The 21,676-nt window shown below is 40.6% G+C and overlaps 1 protein-coding gene across 1 annotated transcript in view; it reads right to left on the bottom strand.

Moving 5' to 3' along the window:
• LOC126184492 (protein CLP1 homolog) overlaps nt 1-21,041 on the bottom strand; it is a 67,287-nt gene extending 46,246 nt beyond the window's left edge. Inside the window, exons 1-4 of the mRNA XM_049926888.1 lie at nt 20,787-21,041; nt 16,704-16,865; nt 15,622-15,841; nt 5,151-5,321 (exon numbers count right to left, since the gene is read on the bottom strand). Of these exons, the coding sequence (XP_049782845.1) occupies nt 5,151-5,321; nt 15,622-15,841; nt 16,704-16,865; nt 20,787-20,879 (646 nt within the window). The 5' untranslated portion in view covers nt 20,880-21,041. The remainder of the gene's footprint in view (nt 1-5,150; nt 5,322-15,621; nt 15,842-16,703; nt 16,866-20,786) is intronic.
• Between the last annotated feature and the right edge of the window lie 635 nt (nt 21,042-21,676).

Consider the following 21,676-nt stretch of genomic DNA (forward strand, 5'->3'; position numbering starts at 1 on the left):
AACATGGGTTTTTAGACCATGGTTGATGTGTAAAACTTTCTCTTAATGTTTGCCATTTTACATCCATGACAGTTCTATCCAGCCTTCCATATGTTCATTGCACTTTCTCCAACCCTATTTATTTCATTTCATCTTATTTAATTCAACTCTACTAATCTATCTTTGTATCCTAGAGTTCAGCAATTTATTGTTTTCAAACAAAATGTAGTGGAATGAGTTGGTTTTTAAGATTTTTGTTATAGTACATTTAGTCAAAATTCTCACAGAAAGGTACAGATGCAGAAGTACCTACGCATGTAATGTGGCGTGAAACCATTTCTTGAGCCCTATCATTTCACTAACCAGAATATTCTTTCATCCTGGCCGGAGTGCCAAAGTCCTCGGAAATCACGTGTTAGTAGCATATCCAACAACTCTATCCAGTCCGTCGAGCCCCTTAGAGTTTGGTAAGACATGTAAACAGTGCCAAATCTCAACAGTCTCAGATTAGATCTGAGTTCCTTTTAGAACCTCAGAGCAATGGATCAACACAACCTGTCTGCATGCTGATCATGTGCCAAAAGAGCCCATGAGTCTCCAGAGTCATTAAGTAATTTGTTATTCTTTGGGGCACCAGTAATACATTCAGTCCAAATAAGAGCAAACTTTGTCACCATGCAGTACACACTGTGGGTTGGTTAGCAGCCCAATTCATATTTGTTCCTTATGAAGGGATCCATCATGATTGTTACCTTAATAATATGAGAGGAAGTCAAAACGTAAAGGGACTTTTGCAATTTCTTGTCCTAGGGCTTGGTAACACTGCTAGGGGCTGAAGTACTGTCATCTGCAGCAACTCAATACAATGTGTCACTCTTATTCCCACATTAGTCATCATTTAGTAGCACAGCAAGAAACATGGCAGCTCCAGTGTCAATCTACACCAAGAAGGAAATACTTTAAATCTGCATAAATTATTTGTCAAGTGACAGTGTAGTATGATGACAGTTATTTATTATGAAGCAATATCTACGAATGGATAAAGCACTTCAAACAGCGAAGAACTTCTCTCTGTGACAAGGAAAGATCGTGCAGACCAACAACGTCAACAACTGAGGACTATTTGGATAGTTGAGGCTATGGTGATGGAAAGCAGACAATTCACAGTGGCAGAAATCACCAATACTTTACATATCAGTCATGGTTCAATGCATTCCATCTTATACGACAGGCTAAATTTTCAGACAGTGTGTGCAAGGTGCATACCGAAACTATTGTCAGTGCAGCATAAGATGCAAAGGATGGACATCTGTTGTAGACATTTGGCCCATTACCACCAGGGGAGATGGATTTTTACAGCAAACTGTTACTGTAGACAAAATGTGGGTGTTCCTTACACTCCAAGAGATGAGACAGGGAATAGTGAGAACTATAGTGGTGTTTTCTGAATCAAACTGAAGCCTGCAATCAGATCCAAACATGGAAAACTGCGAAAAGGTGTCATCCTGCAGCAAGATAACACTCAGCCACATTCTACATCTACATATACATGAATACTCTGCAAATTACATTTTAGTGCCTTGCAGAGGGTTCATCTCTCTATTATTCTCTATTACTCCAATCTCGTATAGTGCACGGAAAAAACAAACGCCTGTATCTTTCTGTACGAGCTCTGATTTCCCTTATTTTATAGTGGTGATTGTTCCTCCCTATGTAGGTCACTGTCTACAAAATATTTTCGCATTCAAAGGAGAAAGTTGGTGACTGGAATTTCGTGAGATGATTCCATCGCAGTGAAAAATGCCTTTCTTTTACTGATATCAAGCCCAAATCCTGTATCATTTCAGTGACGCTCTCTCCCAATACTACAAAACGTGTTGCCCTTCTTTGTAATTTTTCAATGTACTTTGTCAGTCCTATCTGGTAAGGATCCCACACCGCGCAGCAGTATTCTAAAAGAGGATGGAAAAGTGTAGTGTAGGCAGTCTCCTTAATAGATCTGTTACATTTTCTAAATGTCCTGCCAATAAAACACAGTCTTTGGTTAGCCTTCCCCTCAACATTTTCTATGTATTCCTTCCAATTTAAGTTGTTTGTAATTCCTAGGCATTTAGCTGAATTTACGGCCTTTGGTTTTGACTGATTTATCATGTAACCAAAGTTTAACGAATTCCTTTTAGCACTCATGTGGACGACCTCACACTTTTCATTATTTAGGGTCAACTGCCAATTTTCGCACTATTCAGATATATTTTCTATATCATTTTGCAATTTGTTTTGATCTTCTGATGACTTAGTCGATAAATGACAGTGTCATCTGCAAACAACCTAAGATTGTCTCCCAAATTATTTAAGAGCAGCAAAGGGCCTATAACACTACCTTGGGGAATGACAGAAATCACTTCTGTTTTACTTTATGACTTTCTGTCAACTACTACGTACTGTGACCTATCTGACAGGATATCACAAATTCAGTCACATAACTGAGACGATATTCCATAAACACGCAATTTCACTACAAACCACTTGTGTGGTACAGTGTCAAAAGCATCCCAGAAATCTAGAAACATGGAATCAATCTGAAATGCCTTGTCAACAGCACTCTACACTTCATGTGAGTAAAGAGCTAGTTGTATTTCACAAGAACGATGTTTTCTAAACCCTTGTTGACTGTGCGTCAACAGACCGTTCTCTTCGAGATAACTCATAATGTTAGAACACAATATATGTTCCAAAATCCTGCTGAATATGGATGTTGATGATATGGGCTTGTAATGTAGTGGATTGCTCCTACTACCGTTCTTTAATATTGGTGTGACCTGTGCAAATTTCTAGTCTTTGAGTATGGATATTTCGTCAAGCAAATGGTTGTATAGGACTGTTAAGTATGGAGCTAATGCATCAGCATACTCTGAAAGGAACCTAATTGGTATACAGTCTGGATCAGAATACTTGCTTTTATTAAGTGGTTTAAGTTGCTTCACTACTCCGAGAATATCTCCTTCTACGTTACTCACGTTGGCAGCTGTTCTCGATTACAATCCTGGAATATTTACTTCGTCTTCTTTTGTGAAGGCATTTTGGAAGGCTGTGTTTAGTAACTCTGCTTTGGCAGCATTGTCTTCGATAGTATCTCCACAAATATCGTGCAGAGAAGGTATTTATTGTTTCTTGCCGCTAACATACTCTTTGGATTTTCTGCCAGGTTTTAAGACAAAGTTTCTATGTGGAAACTGTTATAAACATCTCGCATTTAAGTCTGCACTAAATTTCGAGTTCCTGTGAAAGATTGCCAATCTAGGGGATTTTGCGTCTGTTTAAATTTGGCATGTTTCTTTTGTCGTTTCTGCAACAGTGTTTTGACCCGTTTTGTGTGCCAAGGAGGATCAGCTCTGTCATTTTTTAATTTATTTGATATAAATCTCTCAATTGCCGCTGATACTATTTCTCTGAATTCAAGCCAACATTTATACTACTAATTTGAAAGGAGTAGAGATTGTCTCTCAGGAAGGCGTTAAGTGAATTTTTATCTGCTTTTTTGAATAGGTGTACTTTTCGTTTATTTTTGGAAGATTTGGGGGTTACAATATTCAATCTCTACGACAACCCTGTGTTCATTAATCCCTGTATCAGTTTTGATGCTCATTATTAACTCAGGATTATTTGTTGCTAAGAGGACAAGTGTGTTTTCACAACTGTTTACTATAAACTAACTGCTCGAAATAATTTTCAGAGTAAGCGTTTGGCATGATTTCGGATGATGTTTTATGCGTACCTCCAGAATTAAACATGTACTTTTGCCAACATATCAAGGGTAAATTAAAGAGACCACCAACTATAATCGTATGAATTGGGTACGTGTTTGAATTCAAACTCGTTTTCCTTGAACCTTTCAGCAACTCTATCATCTGAACTGGGAGGTTGGTAGAAGGATTCAATCATTATTTTACTCTGGTTACTAACAATGACCTCTGCCCATACTAACTCACAGAAACTATCTACTTCAATTTCGTGACAAAATAAACTACTTCTGATAGCAACAAACACACCAGCGCCAACCGTGTTTAGCCTATCCTTGCGGAACACAGTTAGGTTCTTTTCAAAAATTTCGGCTGAGCTTATCTCCGGCTTTAGCCAGCTTTCAGTGCCTGTAACGATTTGAGCATCAGTGCTTTCTATTAGCGCTTGGAGCTCTGGTACTTTCCCAACAAAACTATGGCAATTTACCAATGGTTCCTGTATCTATGTTCTTCCTGCACTCTTTGTGACTGAAGCCCTTCCTGTGTTTTCCTGAGACCCTCTAACCTAAAAAACTGCCCAGTCCATGCCACACAGACCCTGCTACCCATGTAGCCAACTCCTGCGTATAGTGGACACTTGATCGATTCAGCAGAACCCAAAAGCCAAACACCCTTTGGTGCAAGTCGAGAAGTCTGCAGTCTACACGGTCACAGAGCATCTGATTCAGGCCCTCCACTCGGTTCTGTACCAGAGTGCCAAATGGATGGCAGAAACAATAAAGGAGTTGGGATCTGAATTGTTGGAATGCCCACCACACAATCCAAACCTGGCTCCAAATGATTTCCATATGTTTAGACCAATGAAGGAAGTGTTCATAGGAAGAAGGTTTGCAACCTATGTAGTAGTCACTGATACAATGCGAAATTTGTCACAGGTGCAACCTAAAATCTTTTTTTCCGGCGGAATCAAGCTTGCGAAACACAGGTCGAAGTGTGCTGAAGAGCAGGGATGTTATGTTGAAAAATAATATATGTTTCAGTTTTATATCATTAGAATAAATATGTCTTTTCTCGAAAGTCCTTTACTTTTTAATTTCCCATCATACTAATATGCAGTTGCCTGGTGTGAATGTCTGGACTGGGCTCTTGGATGTGCTCTGTTTCATCTCCTCCCGTTCTTAGTAGTTGATGTTTGCAGCTGACCAAATGCTTGCATATGTATGGGACAATTTCATAGCATATCAACACACACTAGGCATCCAAAGAGGGCAAAAAGTGAACATTTAAGAACTTTATAAGCATTTTTTTTTTAATTTACGATGAGCTGCATATTTTGAAAGAAATTCCAATATCCTGGTTTAGCAATTAAAAATTGTATTGTGTCTTGATATTGTACAATTATTTTCAACACACCCTGTACTATTCACTCACCTCTTCTATTTGCCTGCATCCTCTCAGAGACAACTTCAGACAGTCTTGTAACTAGTATATTATATAAAGTCAGATTTGCAGCTGGACCACAGTGACCAAAGTGGTAGACCAGTGGCGCTTGCTGCGAGAAACCTTCTTCAACTGATGCTGGTCTTTCCACAAGAAGAGCACCTAAAAATAATTTAATGTAGAATAACAAGAAATACCGCTTATCCTACTTTAATTACAGGTCTCTCTATTTTTCACAATGCTCATATATAGTGCAAACTAATTAAATTTTGAGTACATAAAGTGAAAGTTGCAGTGCCAGTAAGGTTAATAGCATCTACAATCTACAAAATAGTTTGCTAAAAAAGGAGAATATAAACTAAATGGTATGCAGCTACTAGCCCGGACATAATGTGGTTTTCGAAATGCTATATGCTTTAGACTGGATCTGCGTTATTTCTCCTTATGTATGTTCTGAAGCAACTACTACTAAATAATTTATATTATTAAGATCATCTTCAATTATGGTCATTTGATAATGATCCCAACCAGGATACAAAACCAGCTGTGTTGACAGGAGGAGGACTAGCGTTCAGTATCCAATAGAGAACAAGGTAATACCAGATGGAGTACCAGCATTGGTCAAACAAGGGTAAGTAATCAAATCAGCCATGCCCTTTTCAAAGAAATCAGCCTTCCGCATCAGTCAGTTTAATGCATTCACAGAAACTCTTAACCTGGATGGTGATCTTAAATCTGTTCTTCCCAAACACGAAGGCAGTGCTTTAACCACTGCTCCATCATGCTCAGTAGTGCTAAATCTTGCTGTACAGTAATGTGGAGTCTTGTAGGAAAATGGTACAACAACAGTTTCGTAAGTCTTACAGTACCATGTTCAAATTCACGATTCTGTTGAGAAAAACGAAATATCAATTCCTAATTTAATGGCAGAAACATTATGGAGCAACATGGTACACAAAATTGGTTGTCATTCATCACTTAATTATTATGACATCTTGCCATGTATAAATTGTAATTTTAAAATGTGATTTTTAGGCGATTAAGTTCTACATTCACACCTTCCATTAGAATCAAAAAGTGAAATACAGATTCAACAGAAAGAAATTGCTTCCCGGATATCTGAAGGCTTCTCACGCTATGTTTTGACAGACTGTAAAATATGCATTCTGCACCCTTCTTATTAATGAATGCCTTCTACCTGCACTTATGACACAACATTTGGCAACATGCCAGCCCTTATTTTGTGGTCACTAGTAATTTCACTCTTCTTGTTTGCAAAGCAGCAGTTTTGCTTATAGTTTGTGCCTGTCTCTTGCATTATAAATCATTATTTGTACATGTTAATAATTTTCATGTAATTTATGTTCTGTGCTGTCACACCTGTACATTTTATCTTTCAACTAACTGAGAAATCCGGTGTTGTCTGGGTATTTATTTATTCCAACCTCCAATTAGTCTATCTCCTCCTCCCTCTTCTATCTGTTCACCTCTATCCTCCTCTCCCCCTTCCACCCCATTTTGGAGGGCAGAAGGGAGTCAGTGAGCAAAAGTTTGTAAAGGTTTGAAATTATGTATTACGTATTATGTATCATTTGTTGCAAGTTGCTAAGTGCACTCATTAACAAATACTGAGGAAATATAGCCCATACATTTGCATGTGGCATGTTACACTTATTTTCCCTGCCACCCCTTAGAGAGGTAGGTGGTTCTTACACCAAACAGTGCTTCTTTCCACATAGCAAGAGATATGTGTGGCAGTTTGGTTGAGATTGATCCAGTAATTAATGAGGAAATGTTGAACACACATACATTTTTATAATATACAGTGATTCACAATGCTGAAACAATGACATAATATTTCTTGTATTTGACTGAACTCTTGACTATGAACAGCATTTTTATATTGTATATTTAGGCACTTGTTTTTCTGTGGAGCCATGCTTCCCCCCCCCCCCCTCTCTCTCTCTCTCTCTCTCTCTCTCTCTCTCTATATATATATATATATATATATATATACACCTAAAAACAAAGATGATGTGACTTACCAAATGTGGTGGCAGGTCGACAGACACACAAACGAACACAAACATACACACAAAATTCAAGCTTTCGCAACAAACTGTTGCCTCATCAGGAAAGAGGGAAGGAGAGGGAAAGACAAAAGGATGTGGGTTTTAAGGGAGAGGGTAAGGAGTCATTCCAGTCCCGGGAGCGGAAAGACTTACCTTAGGGGGAAAAAAGGACGGGTATACACTCGCACACACACACATATCCATCCACACATATACAGACACAAGCAGACTGCTTGTGTCTGTATATGTGTGGATGGATATGTGTGTGTGTGCGAGTGTATACCCGTCCTTTTTTCCCCCTAAGGTAAGTCTTTCCGCTCCCGGTGGCAGGTCGACAGACACACAAACGAACACAAACATACACACAAAATTCTAGCTTTCGCAACCAACGGTTGCCTCGTCAGGAAAGAGTGAAGGAGAGGGAAAGACAAAAGGATTTGGGTTTTAGCCATTCCAATCCCGGGAGCGGAAAGACTTACCTTAGGGGGAAAAAAGGACAGGTATACACTCGCACACACACACATATCCATCCGCATATACACATACAGCTTGTGTATATGCGGATGGATATGTGTGTGTGTGCGCGAGTGTATACCTGTCTTTTTTCCCCCTAAGGTAAGTCTTTCCGCTCCCGGGATTGGAATGACACCTTACCCTCTCCCTTAAAACCCAAATCCTTTTGTCTTTCCCTCTCCTTCCCTCTTTCCTGACGAGGCAAGCGTTGGTTGCGAAAGCTAGAATTTTGTGTGTATGTTTGTGTGTCTATCGACCTGCCAGCGCTTGTGTTTGGTAAGTCTCACCATCTTTCTTTTTATATATATCTAAAAGTATTTTTTATGAACATTTATGTCCTATCAAGCCAATTACCACACCTAGCTAAGTGAGACAAGAATACAGAACACCAAACTGACATGTAGTGCTATAGCACATAGTGGATCAGGATGTCCAGCGCAGCTCGCAGCTGCATTTTCTACTGTCTGACAAGTGTCCTCTAGAGGCTAGCAATGACCTGTGGAGGCCCTGTTCGGGCTAAGTCCTTCAGCCTAGAATGTTCGACACTTCATCAATCAGATTTAATCACTGACACAATGGCATGGAGACAGAATCATTATACACAAGACCTCTGCCCACACAGAATCGTGCAGGCACACTACAAGTCCTTGTTCTGCCAAGTCCCATGTTTCTATGTTGTGCTGTCACAGTTTATTCTGCACAGCTTGGCTAGCAAGCAAAGGTTTTTTCATGGATCTCTGAAACCCGCAACTTATGGACAAGTGCGTGGAACATTTAAAAAATTCATAAGACTAACATGGGGCTTAACACGCTTGATAGCATTATGCGTAAATAATGTTAAGGTGTAAACTCAGCGCCAGCATGTCAGTCACGAACGACAGAGAAGAGACAGCTGTGACAAGAGGTAAGCCAATCGCATGATGACCAACCTTCCTACAGGACAACAAAGTCACAGCAGCAGCCCCCAGGTGAAGAGGACATAAGCACCGTCCCCGACTGGTGGCAGCCCACTTCGACAGCAGCTTCAACGTTAGCCACATTGTTAGCTGATGCATCGTAGCCTTTTCATTAGAATCTCTACGTAGCTAAGTTAAAGATGAGTAGTCACTGCAATGACCGATTATTTTGTACACTCCTGGAAATGGAAAAAAGAACACATTGACACCGATGTGTCAGACCCACCATACTTGCTCCGGACACTGCGAGAGGGCTGTACAAGCAATGATCACACGCACGGCACAGCGGACACACCAGGAACCGCGGTGTTAGCCGTCGAATGGCGCTAGCTGCGCAGCATTTGTGCACCGCCGCCGTCAGTGTCAGCCAGTTTGCCGTGGCATACGGAGCTCCATCGCAGTCTTTAACACTGGTAGCATGCAGCGACAGCGTGGACGTGAACCGTATGTGCAGTTGACGGACTTTGAGCGAGGGCGTATAGTGGGCATGCGGGAGGCCGGGTGGACGTACCGCCGAATTGCTCAACACGTGGGGCGTGAGGTCTCCACAGTACATCGATGTTGTCGCCAGTGGTCGGCGGAAGGTGCACGTGCCCATCGACCTGGGACCGGACCGCAGCGACGCACGGATGCACGCCAAGACCGTAGGAACCTACGCAGTGCCGTAGGGGACCGCACTGCCACTTCCCAGCAAATTAGGGACACTGTTGCTCCTGGGATATCGGTGAGGACCATTCGCAACCATCTCCATGAAGCTGGGCTACGGTCCCGCACACCGTTAGGCCGTCTTCCGCTCACGCCCCAACATTGTGCAGCCCGCCTCCAGTGGTGTCGCGACAGGCGTGAATGGAGGGACGAATGGAGACGTCTCGTCTTCAGCGATGAGAGTCGCTTCTGCCTTGGTGCCAATGATGGTCGTATGCGTGTTTGGCGCCGTGCAGGTGAGTGCCACAATCAGGACTGCATACGACCGAGGCACACAGGGCCAACACCCGGCATCATGGTGTGGGGAGCGATCTCCTACACTGGCCGTACACCACTGGTGATCGTCGAGGGGACACTGAATAGTGCACGGTACATCCAAACCGTCATCGAACCCATCGTTCTACCATTCCTAGACCGGCAAGGGAACTTGCTGTTCCAACAGGACAATGCATGTCCGCATGTATCCCGTGCCACCCAACGTGCTCTAGAAGGTGTAAGTCAACTACCCTGGCCAGCAAGATCTCCGGATCTGTCCCCCATTGAGCATGTTTGGGACTGGATGAAGCGTCGTCTCACGCGGTCTGCACGTCCAGCACGAACGCTGGTCCAACTGAGGCGCCAGGTGGAAATGGCATGGCAAGCCATTCCACAGGAATACATCCAGCATCTCTACGATCGTCTCCATGGGAGAATAGCAGCCTGCATTGCTGCGAAAGGTGGATATACACTGTACTAGTGCCGACATTGTGCATGCTCTGTTGCCTGTGTCTATGTGCCTGTGGTTCTGTCAGTGTGATCATGTGATGTATCTGACCCCAGGAATGTGTCAATAAAGTTTCTCCTTCCTGGGACAATGAATTCACGGTGTTCTTATTTCAATTTCCAGGAGTGTATGTCGTCCTTTGCTTGCGACACATCTGTGTAACATCAAAGTTAATTATTTGTAATTGTCCAGTTATAATAAAACTCATTAATGTAAGTTGTTTGATTGTTTGTCTAGCGAACTGAGTATGAAGGATTCCTAGACACAACAACATGGCAACGAGGTGAATGAATAACATGGCGAGGAAGATGTCTGAATAACATAGCGACAACCCACTAAGTTTGAACCCTGAGCTGCCTGCTGCAACCAATTGTGTCTATGTTGTTTTGTCGTGGGCATGTGTGTTTTGCTGGTGTCTTAATTCTACCTTGTCTTTTATTTGCTGGGGTGTGTTTATATGTTTTAACAGTGTCTCTTATAGTGTTTTTTTCCTATTCAGTGTTTTCAGGTGGGCATTGCAGAAATTTTCTTTGCTTGTGTGCTTATTTTTATTTCTTGCATTGTATGTTTATTGCATTTGCCTGTTCCAAAATGAGCAACCCACATCTCCCATCCCCTTCTCAGGTGCTCCAGCTGCAAGCGATAGATACAACAGATGTTTCAGTTTCAGACGCAGCAGACTGCACCTTCTAAAAGTGGTACATCAGTTACTGGCCAACCAAGCGACCAACACAGTGTACCCTACCAACCAAAATGCTGCAACTGTAGCTCCCAGTTTAATGAAAATGAAGAGGAATGGCTCGAGTGGTTGCAACAGTATGAAGCCCACATCATTTCTCACGAAGTATCAGGTACTGTGAAACTACATTACTTTTTGTCAACGGTAGGAAGTGCAGTCTTTTGCCTCATTCAGAAACTGTTCCCTAGAGCCACTCTGAGTGAAGTTTCCTATGATCGGGTTGAACGTTCTCTAACTAACTACTATGACCAACAAATGAATGTGGTGGCAGCTAGGTACCAATTCTTTCATTGCAAGAAAAGGTCAGAACAAACTTATCGCAAGTGGATAACACATTTGCAGGGTATGAAGAGGAAATGCAAATTCAAATGAGCTTGTGGTACTTTATATACAGATGTTATGTTGTGTGATGCGATCGTGTACAATGTAACTGATGTCACACTTAGAGAATGGATTCTGAAACAGCCAGATCCATCATATCATCATGTAGCGCAAATTCTAGATCAGTATGATTCAGGTGCCGTAGTTGCCGATAAATTTGAGCCACCACCATTTGTCGCATTGAGTCGTCCCTTGCTCACGACCAGCAGGCAGCGACAGCATGCAGGCGCCTTGCCACGTTAACAGTTCTCTAAAAAGGTGGCTCCATCAGTGAACAGAATTAAGTCATGCCCTTGGTGCTATTCATGGCACAAATGTCGAGATTGCCTGCCCAGACAAGCACAGTGTTACGCTTGTGGCAAGAAAAGTTACGTACAATCTGTATGTTTGCAACGGAACAAACATAAGAATTCTGCCCACTCACAAAAATCTAGTCACAAGGCCCATATAATACATGCAGTGTATTCAAAGCCTGCAGCAGGCATTAGCAAAACTAGCAAGCAAACAGTTTCTTCAGTGCTGTGCCAGTCCAACATATGTTTTGTTCATTTGCATCTTAATGGAAAACGTGTGAAATTTCAGCTGGACACGGGTGCCTCTGTTACATTGCTGAATCGTAACACACAAACTGTTAGGATCCCCACCCATCTAAAACTAGCACACACCTCATGGCTTGTAATGGACAATCAAGCAATTGTGAGAACATATTGGGCCGTGATTCATTTGATTTCTTTGGCTTTCACATTCAGGACAACGTGTTATCAGTGACTGCTTTCAATGCCAATGGCATACGTAGCTCGCTTGCTGAAAGAATTCCCTGAACTCTCTTCTGACGGTTTAGGCAACGCTAAAATTTTTCTGCACATATTACTATGAAAGAGAATGTTCAGTCAAAATTTTGCCGGGCCAGAACTGATCCCATAGCATTATGAGACAATATGGCTGCTGAATTTACAGAATTGCAAGATAGTGGAGTTATTGTACCCATACAAGTTAGTCAATGGGCAAGTCCACTGGTTTTATTCCCCTAACCTTCAGGCCGCATTCGCCTCTGTGTTGACTTTAAGTCTACAGTCAACCCACAAACTGTGATTGATACTTATCCATTTTGACACACCCAGAGGATCTCATGGAAAGATTAGGTGCTGGTCGCTACTTTTCGAAAATTGATTTGCATGACGCATATCTTCAAATACCACTAGATGGCAAATCTCAAACCAATTGTGTTGTGAACACTCATTTGAGGTTGTTTAAATATTTGTGTTTGCCTTTTGGCAATTCTTCCGCGCCTGCCATTTTCCAAAGGTATTTGGAACAGCTGACTGCTAAAGTACCAAACTGTTCAAATTATTTGGATGATATTGTCGTAGGAGGTCATACACCTGAAGAACACATTGCAAATTTACGTGCTTTGTTTCGTGTTTTATCTGATGCAGGACTAAAGTGTATACTGGACAAGTGTGATTTTTTAAAACCTGGGTTGCAGTATCTTGGTCATGTCAAACAGTCAAAGTGTACCTCCTCTTCAGTCACATTTGTTAGCCACATGTGACCTGCCAGTTCCTTGCAATGTCACAGAATTGCAGTCAGTATTATGCATCACTTGCATTGCAGGAACATCCCCTTTGTTTGGACAGATTAGTGCCAAGAAGCTTTTCAAAAACTTAGAGAGACAATGGCTATCGAGTAAGGTGTCACAAAATTCCACCACTGTTTGTATAGCAGAAAGTTCTACTTAGTAACGAATCAACAGCCATTGTAGTCCTTGTTTCATCTGATGAAGCCAGTTCCTGTACGAACTGCCTAAAAATTGCAAAGATGGGCTTTGTTGTTGTCTCAATACCAGTATGGGATTGAGCATCATCCAACAGCTCAACAAGGTAATGCAGACACACTTTCACATCTTCCAATTGGCCTTGATACAGACTTTGATGCTTCTGCTGCATCTTGTTGTCACATCGATGCTCAGTAATCTGAATTGCTTCAATACTTTCTTCTGAACTACAGAAAGATTGTACAGGTCACAGAAGCTGATTCAGATTTGAACATTCTGCTAAAATACATTTGCACATATTGGCCTCACTCATTGCACAGCATAACAAACTCAGTAGAGTGCTGAGACTTTGCATAGAGTGCTGAGACTTTGCATGTCCACACAGCCTCGCTGTACAAAAAGATGTGACCCCTGTTCAAAATGACAGAGGACAGCCATGTGTGTTGATACCCAAAGCTTTGCAAAAAGAAGTGTTACATATACTTCACCAAGGACACTGGTGGATTGTTTGTATGAAACAGTTAGCGCATTGCCACTGTACTTGGCAGGATACAGGCACCCAAATAGAACAGATGTCACAGTGTCATGCATATGTGGAAAAACGGGTGGCTCTGCCACAAAAATTCTCTACTCTGTCTAAGTCGCAATCACCATAGGAACATGTGCACATAGACTTTGTGGGACCTTTTTGGAGCATTCATTGGTTGATTGTGGTAGATTCCTATAGCAAACTTCCTTTTGCTGTGCCAATGAACACGACATCATTATGTAGCATAGTTCAGGCACTGTCATCAATTTTTTGCCTCTAAGGTTTCCTGAAGTCATAGTGTCGGACAACGGCCCACGGTTCACACCAAATGAATTTGAAACATTCAGTGAACGCAATGGCATACAGCATCTAACTAGTGCATCGTTCCATCCACAGTCAAACGGCAAAGCGGAACATTTTGTCAGAATCTTCAAGCAACAGATGGTCAAACTTCACACTGTACACACCAGGCATCAAGCATTGCAACTTTTTCTTGCCTTCTATTGTTTGCATTCATGAGATGGACCATCGCAAGCGGTATTGCTTCATGGCTGCCACCATCGGACACTGCTCCACCAGCTTCACTCTCCTCAGCATCCAGTGCCGATGGAAGGCCACAAGTATTGCTTCATGCTGCATGATATTATGTTTTTCAGGGTTTCTAGTGGTAGCAGAGGGTGGGTGTGAGGCAAGATCCTTCGTCAACTTGGCGCATTCATGTTTCTCATTTGAGGCCCAGATGGACTGCAGTGCCAACACCACAATCAAATTTGCCACTGTCACCTGCACAGTGATCCATCTGCATCTCTTCCTCCAGATTCACGAACCCGAGAACAGCGCTGCCACAGCAGCCGTCAGATGGTGTCATCACGACACTGCGGGACGACCCCGTGGAGACGGAGCCTGTGCCTCCTCCAGTCCTACTGATAAAGCTGGACCTGCCCACACCGCAGCAGGCATGACCTGAGGTCTGACGTCCCATGCAGCTACAGCTTCCGGTCCATCAGAGCATCCATGCTCCTGCCTCCCCCCCCCCCTCCCCTCATTGCCATGCTCCATATACAACAACAGTCCATCGCTTTGGGAGGGGGGAGGAATGTAACAGCATAAAGTCAGCACCAGCACGCTAGTCGAGAACGACAGAGAAGAGAAAGCTGTGAGAAGAGGTCAGCCAGTCCCACGCTAACCTGCCTCTCTCCAGACAGCAGGTGAAGAGGACATAAGTGCCGCACCCCGACCAGTGACTGCCCACTTCGATAGCAGCTTCAATGCTAGGCACTTCGTTAGCTGACACATCGTAGCCTCTTCATTAGAATCTCCACATAGCTCATTCAGAGATACGCAGTCACTGCAAAGACTGATTATTTTATATGTTGCCCTTTGCTTGTGACACATCTGTGTAACATCAAAGTTAAGCATTTGTAATTTTCTAGTTATAATAAAAGTCATTAATACGAGTTGTCTGATTGATTATCTAGCAAACCGGGTACGCAGGATTCCTAGACACAACAAATAACATACTTTTAGCATTCTGCCTATGTCAAACATACATTTGGAAGATAGCTTCTGGCTTTCTTAGCATGATTTCTGATTTAATTTTCTAGAATACATTTTGTAAACAACTCCAATCAAGTTACACAGTTTACATATGGACTGGGCTTCACATAAAGCTTTGTACTTACAACCCACTTGCATTCACTTCTACCTTCACAATAATCACAGAATAATGCTCCAAATGTTTTTAACTTATTTGCTACAAAACCCACAGTGCTTTCTCTGGTATGCCGAACCTCTTATCTCTTCTTGAAAGCCAACCATTTACTCCCAGTATATATTTATTGTCTAGCTTAAGTAGTTTCCTTGCATGGTAAACTGTAGTTGTAAGCAAAACAATGAGCTTGCATTTAATACATCATGACACAACCAAGAAAAATTTCTGGCCCTTACATAAATTCAAGGAAACTATAGTTGCCAACTAGGTCCCAGAACTGTAAAGAGGTAAGTGTAGTAACATTTCAAACAGATTTTACCTATACTTCCAGGCACAGATATCTGTCCCTGGCCAATGTCAAGGTCCACAAATACAGGCCTTCTGCCCATTCGAACAGCATAATTAAGAAGCAAACGACAAAGTGTTGACTTTCCAACATCAGTAGGTCCAACTATCATAGTGATGGGTCCTCGGGTATTTTCTTCTGCTGCTTTTTCTCTCAGTTTTTCTAGGCACGCATGGGCATTTAGATACATTATCTAAACAGAGAGAAAAAACAGAATAATTAGACAGAAAGAAACAATGGAAAAATATAGGATAGAACAATGACAGTATTATGAAAAGGACAGATCGCAACTCACCATATAGCCAGACTGGGCTCAGCAGCCAGAGACACTGGCTGAAAGCTTACATGTTTAGTAGTCTTTTTGTTGTGCCTGTCTGCGACTCAACATCTCTAATATGCAGTGAGTAGCAATCTATCATTTTCATAATGTAATAATTAGACTAAGAAATATTTACAAAATGTAATGTGTTTAAAATGCAAACAGTACTACTTTCCACATGTTGGCACCCAATAACAACATGACCATGGCTTTGTTAGTATTACATGATCCGGAAGTAGCACAGTCTATGTAGTTCTTACATTAGACATTTTATTGCATCCATAATGTGTAGTTATCAAAATATTTTGAAATTAACTTGCCTTCTATTTTCTTTTTTTTTTTAATCCCATAAACAATAACTGCACCAATTCTGCCTGCAATACCTTGATTCTTCACACAGTTTCCTCCGAAAAATTTCTGGCACGCGCCCTTAATGGAACGTAAGAATTTGACTTTTGCACAAAAATAAGGTGAACATGTAAACTATCGATTACTTGAATGTAAGATTAGGCTACAGAGAAAAGAGTTTGAGGCCGCTTCCTCCAATACCATGAACACACCCCAGCTCTTGCAAAGGACATAAATTTGCTTCTGGCAAAATTTACTGCAGACATATACTACAAAGCTGGCTTTGGATTATTACAGGGTTATTTCATGTGAACAGATTATATATAAAAGCCAACTAGATGACATTTATTATCAAACATACACTATTTATTTTTTACAAATAACTTACAACAGGAGTTTCCTTTGCAATGTAGCTCACATCAACTTTGCCTCTCAGCTCCACAACACAGCCTTTCCAAGTAAAGACAGCCACTTTTGCTCCAGTGGTGAAAGTATACGCCTTTCCCTTTACAAGTTCAGTACCAAAAATTTCGGCAACACCATTTTTCAGCTGTGAACATAAATTTCTTGTGTTTTAATTGAAATACTTTGACATAAGAGTTTAAAAGTATACTGAAGAGACCATGAACACTGTTAAGCTAACAAACAAACACAGCCAATTAATAACTTAATGTCCTGTAAGAACAAAGAGCATCCTGAGGTATAAATTCAACAGCAGCCCATAGTAAAGTAGTGGTTTTGCCATTCTTCATCATTAAGAGCAGCAATCTCTCCCCCCCCCCCCCCCTTGCCCCAGGCCCATGTCCAAACACTACCTTCTACTGAAACAGAAGTGACAGCTAGATCGTGTGATAAGTAATTCAGGTATTGGTAATTAAGTCTTCCTCACCCATCATCAGATTATCAGCTGAGATGAGCACCATCCTTTGCATCATTTCCAGTATCCTCTGTGTCAGTATTTGATGTGCAAAATGGCAGTCTAAGGCGATCAATAGAAATCATAGTTGGGGAGACCAATGGTAAGGAGAGGTCCCCAGTGGTGCAAATCAACTTTTTGGTGGTGTAGGTTAAGGATCCAAGTATCACATCCAGAAGCCATACACCCAGGTGGGCCCTTGTTTCTGAGGGAAAAAAACAGCCTGTTTCTATAGAGCATTAAATTAATACCACACTTCCGACTACTGCCATAGTGTAATGGGCAATGTAACAAACTGGAAAACAGAAGATTGCGGTTATCTTTTATTTTTAAATTCTATTTTCATTCAGTTATTTGCTTCAAATTTTCTAACCCTTTGCTAAGTCATTTCTATCATTGTATTAAGTTCCTCGTTTGTTCTCTTTCCTCCATTGGGCTCAAAATCATTGATGGATTTGCAGTTACCAATCACATATCAGTTCTTTTTTGCTTCTTTTTTACATTTCCCTTTTGCATTTGTTTTCCGAGTGTGCAGCATTTAAAATGTTCAGCAACGCAAATTCACCAACCGGCAAATGTCATGATGAAAGAATAGAGGAATTTGATGAAGAACCTATGTGAATGTAGAAAGAGAGTTTTTATAGTTTGTCCATTGTACGAGAACAATCTGTTTTTCAAATGACTGTGTGATGATTACCATACAAAAACTGTACGTCTCTCAATGAAAAATAAATTTTTGTCACTGTTGCACAATCAATATGAATACTGATAACTATTCTTTTTTAGTTGCTTTATCAGTATTTTTAAATCATTAAATATCACAATACATAAATAAAAAGAATTAAAACCACATGGACAAAGATTCCAAATGAAAAAAGAATGACAGGAAGACAATATGAGAACAAATAAGAAATTTATACAATGGTTAAAATGACTTGGCAACAGATTGGAAAATTTAAATCATTACATATGAAGCAGATAACTGAAGAAAAATAAAATAAAAGTTATAAGAATATGACAGGATTCGTACCTAGCACTTTCAGTTTTCCAGTTGGCACACTGCCCATTATGCTATGGCAGCAGTCGAAAGGCTGGTGTTAATTTACTCTATACAGGAAAAGGCTGAATTGTTTTTTGGCTTTTATTCATACACAAGAGCCCACCGGAGTGAATGACTTCACAGTGAGATACCTGAGCTCTTAACCTACACCACCATATAGATGGTTGCAAAAAGTCGATTGCAACACTAGGGACCTCTCCTTGTGCGACCAACTTTAAATGTCTTTGTGACCAAGAAATGTATGTTGTAGAGCAGACAGTGGATGCAAAGGCTTGTACCCTGTGTCTCGTCTGGCAGATCTATTCACACATGCAAAGTACAACAAATATGAAAAGGTCACTAGTATGATATTATCTTGAGGGGGATAGACTGAAACTGGCAAATGTGTGAACGTAACTGTTGAATGAAGCATTAGGCTTAAATGAGTGTAATTCACCAGCTGACTGAATTGGTCAGCCACTGACCAGTTCTGCCCCTGTAGCATTAAGCTTTTCCTTGATAGTAGCATGTAGACCCAAGAGTAGAATGGATAATTTGTGGCACTGGACACAGAGTTGAATGGCATTGTAAACATTCAATTAAGCCTTTTCTGATAAGCAGAAATCTGTGGTTGAATAAGCTTCATGCTTAACAAAACAAAGTGATTTGAATATACCTGACTTGAGCAACCTGTCTTGGTCAGACAGGCACTCCAAAATGAGCAATCCATCTATCCATAGTAAAGAGGACCACGGTTTCCAGCTCAACCATTTCCGAATATAATGAATTTTTATGGGAAGATTCTACAATGTTTTGGTTGGGTATGTACAAAGTTCCAGCACAATATCTACTTTAGTTTCATTTTTACAGCCTCTCATAGCTTACACCACTCAGGCACCTTACCAAACTTTGCTGACTTTTACGATAAGCGCTCTTAACTTACAAGTGCCTGCTTTTGTATACTTAAACAACTTTTTTTACTGAATAGGAATATATTATTGATCAGGTTTTTCAAACATCTAGTGGCTACTGTACTACTCCAAAAACGATAGCTCATTCATTGTGTAACTGGGAGAGATCATTTTTAACCAGCCAAAAATCATTATTTTAAGGACTGATTCAGCCAAGGATTCCTAATATAACCCCACGCTGTCTTCTTGTGCTTTTTGTATAACAGTGTCTGCCCTTCTCTTTCGAAATATATGCAGCTACAAATCTGATGAAACAGTTTTGGGCGCCAAAATTTACATTTCTTTGGGGAGGACTATATTTCAACTGTATGTTTTTTACTGTTTTTTAGCTTGATACACAAAGAAATAATATTTTTTAAGTTTTAGAAGCTATCTACTTTAATTTTGGGCCCATGCCAGCTTATACGTGAAATGACAGAAAATTTTTCCAAATTCACCACCGAACTTTGTTTCACAATTTTGAAACATTACGGAAAATATTGCCAAATGTTTTTATACCATCATTGGAGGAATATACATATTCTCTAAACTATCAGTTCCTCAGTGGCATTGATCAGCTTTCTCTAAGAAAGTTTCGTGACTGAACCAGTTTGAGTGTTCTGAGGTGGTAATGATTCTCATATGACTTCACCATTTTATAATAGTGAAAGTCAGCTTAAGCCCTAGAAAGAAATGTCACACCTGGAATAGAGCTAGTTCTAGATACCGAAAATTTCCAGTGATTGTGTGTACAGCAGCATTATCTGCTTAATGTAAACACACGCTGGCAACAAATTTGGTTAGGTCATGAGTAAAGCTAACGAATGGCACCAAACGTTTAAAATGATGCAAAATGTGTGTCCCATCAATATTGTATAAGCCGTCACTTTCTCCAAATCCTTCTGACCCATCATACCTTGTTACCTTTGAGTTAAAGTCACTAAATAAGGAATCATCTGTAACGTTCAGCCAAGGCTCAAGTTTGTTCTACTAACATGCTCACTGGACTCAAATATTACTATATCTCAACAATTTTAACCCTTCACACTTCCTGCATTCCCAAATTAACCAAATTACACAACCAGCAACTCTGTTACACTGAATGTTGTTGTGCAATGTATGTATAGGTCCAGATTTCTTGTAGCCGATTTCAATTTTGAGAAGCAAAAAAACTTTATTTAAACGTTGTGGCTAACTGATTCATATTAAGTTCTCCAACTGAAACCTATTGGGAAACCTGCAGTTCATTGTATCTGCTACTTTATTCGTAGTCACAAAGTGTTAAAGGGAATTTAATCCAAGACTCCTGCAGCACATAATATAGAGGAACTACAAGTACTTCCGGTGACCATTTGTAAATACACAATGAAATAATGTTAATGTTGCTGCAGGTAAAACGTAAGTGTTCAAGCCTATGACTGTACTATTAGGTTTCTGCTGCACTATGAAAGCATCAATTGAAGTAAATATAGAAACTGATTCAAGATGAAAAGTGACAGTAAAAAAAATTATAAACTTAGTACAGTCTATAACGGAATAATAAACCATACAAAACACAAAACCTACCTCCAAGTTCACTTTCTCGTTCTTGCTTTCGACCTCGAATCTCAGTTCGCAGTCTGGGTCTAACTTAAATTCTTGTGTTGGTACCTCACTCATTTCGATTTTTTTCCGGCGTCCGATCAAATATTAACTACGTTCAGAAGAGTATCATGCAACACATCAGTAAATCACAGAAGTGTTAACTTTTGCTTGTACACACTTGTTTCTAATATTTAAAACATAAACTGCAAAGGAAAGTACAAACAAGTTGTGACACAACCAAAGATGCTTGTGGTCTTGAGCCAGCGCAAAAGATAGTCATCTCTTCACACCATAGAGTAAATATTTACTCTATGGATCATACTCGCATTCCGTCGACTCGAAATGGAAATTTCAGGCCGATTCACAGTGGATGTCAACGGAATTGAACGGACTAACACTTCACGTCGCCGTTAAATGGTGAAGGATTCACGCTAGATGAAGCGTCAACACGACATCAATTCGTTAAGCCCAGTGCGGAACGATGACAGTATGGCATCAACATTGAGGAGCTAAGAACGATAAAGTTTATTAATGGCCAAAGCAAACTTCATAACACTTATTCATAATCAGTGTAATATAGTAAATTGCTGACAACATTTTTATCTGTATGTAATGGAATACACAGAGCTTGTCTACCTCCACCATTTTTCCTTGAATGGCAACATATTTTTCAACAGACTTTACTTTTTTCACTTAATGAAAGATTATTTAATGGAAACGTATGTCCTTATTTATACACAGTGCAGGAGTCAGCCCAGTTCTGTTATTGTAAAACCTGAACATTTTCGCTTTCAAATATCTGATCTCACTTAAGGAAGACCATTCAATGGAAAATATATCCAAGTCGTCACTGAACATTTGTTACTTTAGGT

This window comes from Schistocerca cancellata, chromosome 1 (genome assembly GCF_023864275.1).
Source record: "Schistocerca cancellata isolate TAMUIC-IGC-003103 chromosome 1, iqSchCanc2.1, whole genome shotgun sequence".
Lineage (NCBI taxonomy): Eukaryota > Metazoa > Arthropoda > Insecta > Orthoptera > Acrididae > Schistocerca > Schistocerca cancellata.